Source organism: Bactrocera tryoni, unplaced genomic scaffold (genome assembly GCF_016617805.1).
Source record: "Bactrocera tryoni isolate S06 unplaced genomic scaffold, CSIRO_BtryS06_freeze2 scaffold_25, whole genome shotgun sequence".
Taxonomy (NCBI): Eukaryota; Metazoa; Arthropoda; class Insecta; order Diptera; family Tephritidae; genus Bactrocera; species Bactrocera tryoni.
In genome coordinates, this window is record NW_024395977.1 from 18,128,791 (window position 1) to 18,138,544 (window position 9,754).

The 9,754-nt window shown below is 35.8% G+C and overlaps 1 protein-coding gene across 1 annotated transcript; it reads right to left on the reverse strand.

The window, feature by feature from the left end:
- Window positions 1-6,847: 6,847 nt before the first annotated feature.
- On the reverse strand, window positions 6,848-8,626 carry LOC120780771. Its single transcript, XM_040113025.1, has 2 exons — window positions 8,510-8,626; window positions 6,848-8,444 (listed from the first exon to the last, which is right to left on the reverse strand). The coding sequence occupies exon 2, from the start codon at window positions 7,967-7,969 to the stop codon at window positions 6,848-6,850; it is 1,122 nt and encodes a 373-aa protein (XP_039968959.1). The 5' UTR covers window positions 7,970-8,444; window positions 8,510-8,626.
- Window positions 8,627-9,754: the final 1,128 nt, after the last annotated feature.

Here is a 9,754-nt window from a genome sequence, read left to right on the forward strand (position 1 = left end):
ATTTATAAATTTCTTTGAGTAAGGACAATATATTAAATTGAGACCAGAGTCAGAGTGTTTAATATTATTCGTCTTGAAATGTGTAATATTTTTGTATTAGATGCACCAAAATGTGAGAAATACACTAGAAATACGAAATTTATCAAGAATTTCTTCTGGGGCACTTCATTTTGGGATGCCTAGCACCAAAATTAATATTACAAATTGCTAAGTATACATAGTTCTCTTTATACTCTAAAGCTATATATGAACGGATTTGTTTCCATATAAGATGGGTTTGCACATTATAAACAAAATCTAAGCAATGATTCTCATTGCAGCCAATGGCAAATGTCAAATTTTAATTGGGATTTTTGCCTAATTGATATTCTATCTTTAACTTATTCACTCAGCGTGATTATTCAGGAAGGAATCGATCGATCTGTCAAAGGCATCAAATAAGATAAATACTCTGCGTGCAACGTTCCGAAATCGCAGACAAGGAAACATTTTCGATATACATACTTATTCAGACACGAAAAAATGGCAGCAGAACTAAAAGTTGCCGAAGAAAATCGAAGCATGTGCGGCCGACAAACAAAACGCGAAAATTTCTGTGTAAGAACTTGCGAAGAATACTAAACGGTCTCAGTGTACATTCTCCTGTTGGATACAATCGGTGGAGATTTGAAGACGCGCTTTTCTAGAGAATTCTTGCATAAACTTCAACTGAACTTGCTGCTTCCAGAAAAATTATGTGATTTGAAAACCAAATTAATAGAAAATCTTATTGACTGCTTGATAGATAGATTCCAAGGCCTTTTTGGTGATGTAGTTAAAATATATCAGTATTAGATTTTTCTTTCGATCCATTGGCATACCCTCTGCTATTCCCAAATAGAAATTTTGGATGGCACGAGTTATATACATATGTAAACACTTCCAACTCAAATCCAAAACACAAACTTGCCGATAATGTTCATCATATCTACTTCTATACCGGCATAGACACCGCTTAAGCGATTATAGCCGAGTTAAAAACAGCGTGCCGGTCGTTTCTTTTTTCGTTACGTGGCAACAATTGGATATTCCAATGGAATGGAGGTCTTCCTCTTCCTCTGCTTCCCCCGGCGGATACTGCGTAAAATACTTTCAGAGCTGGAGTGTTTTCGTCCATTCGGACAACATGACTTAGCCAGCGTATCCGCTGTCTTTTACCTCGCTGAACTATGTCAATGTCGTCGTATATCTCGTACAGCTCATCGTTGCATCGATTGCGATATTCGCCTTGGCCAGCGCGCAAAGGACCATAAATCTTTCGCAGAACCTTCCTCTCGTACCATTCCTTCCACCATATAGCAGGACGGGAATAATGAGTGATTTATAGAGTTTGGTTTTTGTTCGTCGAGAGAAAACTTTACGTCTCAATTGCCTCCTCAGTCCGAAGGAGCACCTGTTGGCAAGAGTTATCCTGCATTGGATTTCCAGGCTAGCATTGTTGTGCGACGACTGTTTGTTTGATGAGAGAAGATATTTCGTCTTGCCCTCGTTCACTGCCAGACCCATTTGCTTTGCTTCCTTGTCTAGTCTGGAGAAAGCAGAACTAAAGGCGTCAGTTTTGAGGCGAATGATCGTTTGGTCTTTACCGATCCTGACGGAACTTTTGGTGTTGCTCAACGTCAGTTTGTACAGCCGTATTATTTTAGCGGGGATATCAAATTCAAATATCCCGGCATAAAGGCAACTCCTTTTCGTGCTGTCGAAAGCAGCTTTGAAATAGACGAAGAGGTGGTGTGTGTCGATTCTGTTTTCATGGGTATTTTCCAAGATTTGGCGCATGGTGAGTATCTGTTCGGTTGTTGATTTGCCAGGTCTAAAGCCACACTGATAAGGTCCAATAAGTTTGTTGACGGTGGGCTTTAATCTTTCACACAATATGCTCGATGGAACCTTATACGCAATGTTGAGGAGGCTTATCCCACGGTAGTTGGCGCAGTACATCCGCTGATGTATTTGGTGTGGTTAGGTGTCTGGTCTGTATCTTAATTTTAACGTGTTTTTAATTGCCCCCGATTGTCAGGTATACTTGTATTACCCTCATAATATATAATAAGTTCATCATATAGCTAGTTCGCTAACAATGTTTGCACGAAGTTTTGCTATCCGCTGATGTATTTGGTGTGTTTAGGTGTCTGGTCCGTATCTTAATTTTAACGTGTTTTTAATTTCCCCAATTGCCAGGTGTACCTGGTGTCTACAATAGAAATGACATAAAAACGAGTTCACTGTGATGTCCCCTGTTCCGGTGAATATAGGCATGTGCCTTATTATTAATTCTTTTAAATTTGATCCCGTCTTCTGTTGTTTTCATCTGCGCTTCTTCCTTGTAGTTCAAGGTATATAGCTCTAAGCTGCTAAAGTTGTTGTTCCCTACTATCTAGCTGCTCCACCAGGTATATCTGTGCCATGTTTAGTTCACTGCGCTGTCACTTTATTTATTTTTTATCGTTGTGTTCACTTTTGTGTTCCCTGCACTGTCACTTTATTTCGTTTTAATAATAATAACACTGCAAAAAAAATATTATTATTTTTTATTTTTCTATTGTGTGATGTTTAATATTGATAATAAGGGCCACTGCACAATTTGAAGTAATTTATTACATTTTAGTTATTTATATTCTGGAAGGTCCAGTCAAGGTCTTATCCTTGGCTAGAGAATCGCAGAACTATTTTGCGTCTTTATGTAATTTTTTTATTTTATTTATTCTCGAAGGACTGGTTTCATTGAATCCTTTAATTATTTCCTCCCTTAGGATCCGACTGACTGCACCAGTTTTATTTCGATTCGCGGTCGTTTTTAAATAAAAGAAAATTTTTTGATTAACAGCAAACTATCGGGAGGATGCGGAAAACATACTAACTTTATTGATTTGTATTTGATTAATTGAAAGTTCACAATTAATTAATTTTGTGTTATTGAATTTCACAATTTTGATCAAAACCAATAATTGGTGAGTAAAATAATTTTGTTTTATTCAATTTCCATAAAATAATTTCAAGTTGCAAGAAATGGTGTCAAATTACATATACATACATCGTTTTAACATGTTTAAGCGGTTTCTTAGTAAAATTATTAATATCATCAGCACTTTATTACATTATATTGTAGCAATGAATTCATCTATGTCGTCAAAATTGGCTATATGATTAATATTGGAGGATGGAGTCATATGTAGAAGTTGAGGAAAGTTCTCTGATCGCCATTCACTTGGGAGTGGCCCGAAACGATCTTTGGTAGCCTAAGAATATTCGCTTGAAGGCGAGCTAAAGTGAGAAAGCGAAACATCCTCTCCGCAGGGTTGTGCGCTTGGTTTGGGACCCGCCACGTGAAAAACCGCCACCAATGAAAAATAACAACCAGCTTCGGATGAGAGACCCCCTTTGGGAATTGGGAAGGTGGCGCTGCTGTTTACTTTGGAAGACACTTTGTAGTATTGACTTATGTAGTAAGGACAATTTACTAGTGAACACTTTTAAAGAGATGACACAAGGAACATTACTTGCCAAAATTTATGACGAACATGATTTAGATTGAATTTTAGAATTAACGAGAAGAATATACAAAAACACTTGCATCAGAACAGAATATAGGAAATATAATAAAATAAAGGACAAAAAATACATAAAAAAACGTTTTCAGATATTCATAGCGACCAACTGACGACAGAACGTTAAATAATAGATTCAATAATTATGACCCAAACAGCAATTATGAGCGTAATAATTCCAATAAAATAAAGCGAGCTCACAATTCAAGACGATTTAGAAATAATAATTTTTTGTAATAAAAAACAATTAAGTAATGAGCAACGCCAAATGCCAGAACCCTAGACAATATTCAGGACAAAATTGTTTGAACTGGCCTAGGTAAGGACAAGCTGAGGCGATGGAAATTTACACAATAGAAAGCAGCCGATACGAAACGACAGGGCCTTCTGAAGTAAATAATATTTATTTTTTTTCAGAACAATCCTTGTATTATCTACAAAGAATTCAATTTACGATAGGAACACATAAATAAGTAGCTTAAATTGATACAGAAGCCTAACTCAGTATAATTGACGAAAAGATAAATGATTTTAAAAAGATTGCGATAAAACCAGTTCATTTTACAAAGACACTATTCATTTTGCATACCCATGCTCCAAAGAAGTTACGACTTCCAGAAGAATGTCAGTTCAGTTGGAAAGTCAGTAGACTAGCCAACCGATCAATGCAGTTTATTATACAAAGTGCGTTCCAAAGTAAATGGAACTTAAAAAAAACAGAACAAATGGTTTTTTCGGTAAAATCAATTTATTTTATTCAAAATAGTCTCCTTTTGCTTCAATACAGTTTTTCGCACGGTCCAAAAGCATGTCGAACGGTTTTTTTTAGCTCGTTGGCCGGTATGGCCGCCAGTATGCCGGTGCAAGCCTTTTGAATGGCCTCTACGTCTGCATAACGGTTTCCTTTGAGAGGCAAATCAATTTTTCCGAAAAGGAAGAAGTCGCACGGTGTCATATCACGTGAATACGGGGAGAGGTTAATAGTTAAAATGTGATTTTTGGTCAAATAATCGGTCACAAGCGTCTATCGAATGTTGGATTCTGAGTAATTGTTGGTCGTCAGTAAATTTGTGCGGAACAAAACGTGCGCACACCTTTCGTGAGCCCAAATGTTCGGTCAAAATGCGATAAATCGATGTTCTGGAGATGTTCAATTCTATTTCCATGAATTTCAATGATGGTTTCGGCGGATTTTTGATGAATTCAAGCACAATTTTGATGGAATTTCCGGTGATCACGGATTTTGATTGGCCCACATGTTGATCGTCATTTATGTCCTCACGATCACTTTAAAGACGTTGTATCACTTGTGCACTCTGCTACGGGATAGGCAATCATCGCCATAAATTTGTTTCATCAATTGAAGTGTTTCGGTAAAAGTTTTACCAATTTTAAAACAAAATTTAATATTGGCTCTTTGTTCGAAGCACATTTTCTCACCGATAACACAAACATACTGACACTTACAACGCAATAACTTCACTTCCAATCAAAGAAATATCATGAAATTTTCACTGGACAATCGATAAAAATAGCAGATTCTAACGCACCAGTCGACATATAGATGGCGCTACCAGGGGGTGCTAATTCAAAAAGTCCTGTTTACTTTGGAACGGTCCTTGTAGGTTCAGATTTATTGAATAGCCTAAATGCATTAATTAATTTCGATGAAGGTTATATAATTTTAAATGAGAAATCAGTGAATGAAGTAACAATAGATGACAAATATCCTTTGCCCAAAGTTTATTCAATATTAAATATACTAGGACGTACTCCATATTTTATAACAATGAATTCAGAAAAGGGATATCAACAAATTTTAGTAAGAAACGAAAACTTTGTTTTTTTTTGATAAAAGGGGACTTGTAACGCCGGATGGCTTATATGAATTTATTAGAATGCCATTCGGGTTAAAAATTGCACCAGCCACTTTTCAACGGCTGATGGATGAAATTTTAAGGGATTATATCAATAAAACATGTGTTGTCTATTAAGGCGATATTTTGATTTTTAGCACATCCTTAAGTGAACATATTAAAGTCATAACAGATGTTTTCAAAATCCTTGAAAATCAAAATTTAAAAATTTTTAAGGCATACTTTAACAAAAGAAGGAATGAAACCGAATCCAAACAAAATTAAGGTAATAAACAATAAGCTTGAGTTACCACGAACAGAGAAAGAAATCAAAAATTTCTTTGGTACTATAGAAAGATAATTAAAGATTATGTGAAAGTAGCCTAATCATCAATATCTAAAACAGAGAACTAAAATTAATATAAAAAAAATATATATTAACATATATCGAAGCATTCGAAAAATTAAAAACGTTAATATATACATATCTGATATTAAGTTATCCATAATAGATACATTCATTAAAAATTCATCAAAGAGAATTATAACAACCAAAAATGTTAGACACTAAAAATAAATTAGCTATTAACAAATGGACTTAGCAAAATGGTTATTTAGAAATATGGACGACGATGATAGACAGGAAATACAATATAATAGATACAATAAATCAACAGGTGCAGATTAATGACTATTTTTATAAAAAATAAGAAATATTAAAAATATTATTCAAAATGATTGGAAAGAAATTTAAACAAAAAACAAATGCAATGGGTGGATTTGTAAATCAGGAAACTCAAACAAATGAATCATCGCCTCGAATAACGTTGTAAGCGCCAAATTTGGAATTTTTCAACAGAGAAGAAAAACGTTTTAAACACGTGGATTCTTTTTTAAATAGTTTTTGCTTAAATATTTATTTATATTACATCTTTTGTTAATATTTTACAAAAGTTTTAAACAAAAAAAATGTACAGTATTAACAAGGTTCGCTGTTTAAATTTTTTTTTAATGGAATAACGTTGTAAACGCCTTGCTTGTAGCGACGATAACACGTTTTTCCACTACACGCAGCATCATAGCCGATGGCACTTACAACATTTTTCCACACTGATAGTGATAATTAAAATTTAAATATCGAGTTCAATTATACTGGTTAAAGGAAAATATAAAGTTTTAATAATTACAAAATTTACTTTCCTATTAAAATAACGCAATACTCTGCGTTATTACAGATTTTATTAAAGAACCAACATCTTCTGTGGTAAATAGTAATAATAAATTAAACAATAATGCTTCTATTTCAGTTTTTATTTCAATAAAGAAGAAGAAACAAAGCGGCAATTTAGTTTTCATGTAAGAAGTTGAAAATAAAAATAATAATTCATAATTTCAGTATCTAACTTAACTACAAATGGCCCTATAAAACTCAGCATCTTGATTGGGCAAATAGACCGCCATTACTAACAAGTCTTTTTTCTTTTCAGCAGAAATCGCTATTGGTTTCTTTCGAAGAACTGGTAATTCATATGGACGTAATATATCTCGCGCATATTTCTGCTGACATTTCGACTTTTTCCTTAAGCTGTGACAATGCCATGGTTCGCCAGTACTGTGATTCATTCTGAGACGTAAAACTTGCATGTCATCTGCAGTAATTTGTAGCCATCTACCTTCGGTTATTTTGCACGTATTTTTGTTTAAATTTTTTATGAGAACATCAAAGTTTTTAAAGTCAATTTGAAGCATTTGATGCACCCTGAAAGGGTTAGAAGGCTTAGCTGATTTAATCATTTCGTGAACATCTTCTGTGGTATAAATCCGCACTGTTTTCTTTTTCCTTTCAATTAGAGAGAAATCTCTATCACACGGTAAAAAGCTGTGTCCAGAAACTAAAAATTTCTGATTAGCTTCAGAAAAGTATTTCATTTTTATTAGATGGTAAATTAAGGCGATCATGGTCCAATTATTATTTTGACCCACACATCTGTCGGACCAAATAATTAATTTTCTCACATCTCCAGCTTTTAAAATAGCGTAGGTGGAAGTGATGTGTCTTAAAATACATGAAGCGATTTCAGCTGCACCCCTTTTTGCAACTGTTTCATGCCAAGTGTACATGTCAATAGTATTTTGCCCCAAATTATGTATAGCGAAGTTGTAATTCGAATACTGCCGCTGATAAAAGACGTCCGTATGTGTGAGATTTGGAGTATAAATCACTTGCTGTAAGTCAACGCAGAGCGCAACAATATGGGAACTGCCTAAAGCTGACTTTGTGTCATCACTCAGCTTAGAATATGCTTTTTCAGCCTTTTTGTGATGTGCCTCTGCCAGTTTCTCTATGCATCTTATTTTATTCTGGTCTTCAGCGGCAATCGTTTCTATATAATACTTATCGCAGAGCTTACAAGTGTCGGACCTTGGTAATCCAAATCGCAAACTGAATTCTGCGTTAAATATATCTCTGTATGTATTATAACTTATAGTGCTATCTGGATATTTTTCCTTGAATAATTTAAACATTTTTGTAATAGTTAAATCTGGATGGAGGCAATTTTTTTGAACTAGAACGACTGTAGTGACTTTCTTGACAAGGAAAGCTTTCTATGTGTTCCATGACACTTTTCTTTTCAGCATTAACGGTTTTATTCGGCCGATTATCATGCCGTCCGCGCTGATCACTCAAACTATCTCCCGCCTTCAGTTTTTCAACTAAAATTTGTAGTCTTCGTTGGGTCACTTGAAAGGTATGACAAATCATTTGTTTGCACACTCTCACTTTTCTCTCATTGTGCTGTGGTAGAAAATAGTTCACAGTTAGATTTCGACGTGATGTGCTCTCTGAAACTCTTCTTCTTTGCGGTTCTTTCAATTCGATTAAAGAGCGTAAAAAATTTGTTTGCTTGTCATAGTCCATTTGATAAAATTGAGAGAAATGCTTCTGAATAGTCTCCAATTTGAAGCTTGAGCACTGTAGATAACAAGCGCAGTTGAAACTCTGATGAATACAAAAACAAAACTGATATTGGCACAGCTTACACTTACAACGTTTTTCCACATTACCGTTTCTGGAGCATTTTTTTTATGTACAACTTTTCCATTTCTTCCTGAATATGCTTCTCCACTATTTCTCAGCCTCTTATTACTTATATCTTTCCAATTTTCATAATTTATTTTACGTTTTTTCCTTTATTGCACTTTTGAATGGTGCTCAACACCTCTAAATTTGCCATGATCACCAGCACTTAAAACGTTTTCCCACTCACTACTGACTTTGGGACGCAGCTCAATAGCTAAAAACTGATGGATATTGTAAAATTTTGCGCTCTCATGATACGGGAGAGCATTATTAACGGTAATTTGCAAAAAAACAGGATTGCCAAAAAATGTCACTTACAACGTTATTCGAGGCGATGATTCAAATATGTATAAAGAACAACTAAGTAGAGTTGGACGATGGAGACATGTGTACAAGTTGAGGAAAATTCTCTGATTGCCATTCACTTGAGAGTGACCAGAAACGATTCTTGTATATATGAGAAAGATTCTTTTATATATGCGCTTGGTTTGGGACCCGCCACGTGAAAACCCTTCACCAATGAAAAAAGAACAACCAGCCTCGGATGAGAGACCCCCTTTTGATGACGACCATGGCTTGTGGCATTTTCTACCATATAAAGGAGCGCAAATTCGGTATGAGACTCGTGGTGGGAGAGAGCCTCTGTCGTCAAGTACTTGTCATTCACCCCAGTGGATGAATGTCTAGCCACAATCCACATTAAAGAGAAGATCTTCAACATATCGCTGATTTGCGCCCACCCCCGACGGAAAAGAAGAACGATGCAACGAAAGATGCCTTCTATGAGCGCTCGGAGCGCACCTATGACAGCTGCCCCGCCACGATATCAAAATCGTGCTTGGCGACTTTAACGCCAGGGTGGGCAAAGAAGGTATCTTTGGCATTACGGTCGGTAAATTTAGCCTCCACGGGAAAACATCACCAAATGGATCGAGGCTGATGGACTTCACCGGGGCCCGAAATATGGTTATCTGTAGTACTAGATTCCAGCATAAGAAAATTCATTAAGCCACCTTGCTCTCTCCTGATCGAAAAACCACCAACCAGATCGATCATGTTGTGATAGACGGAAGACACGTCTCCAGTGTTTCAAATGTGCAAACGCTTCGAGGTCCTAGCATTGATTCGGAAAACTACCTTGTTGCAGCCAAGATTTGCACCCGCCTCTGTGCAGCAAAAAACGCACGTCAACAAACATAAGGAAGGTTCGACGACGCAATCACAACAGA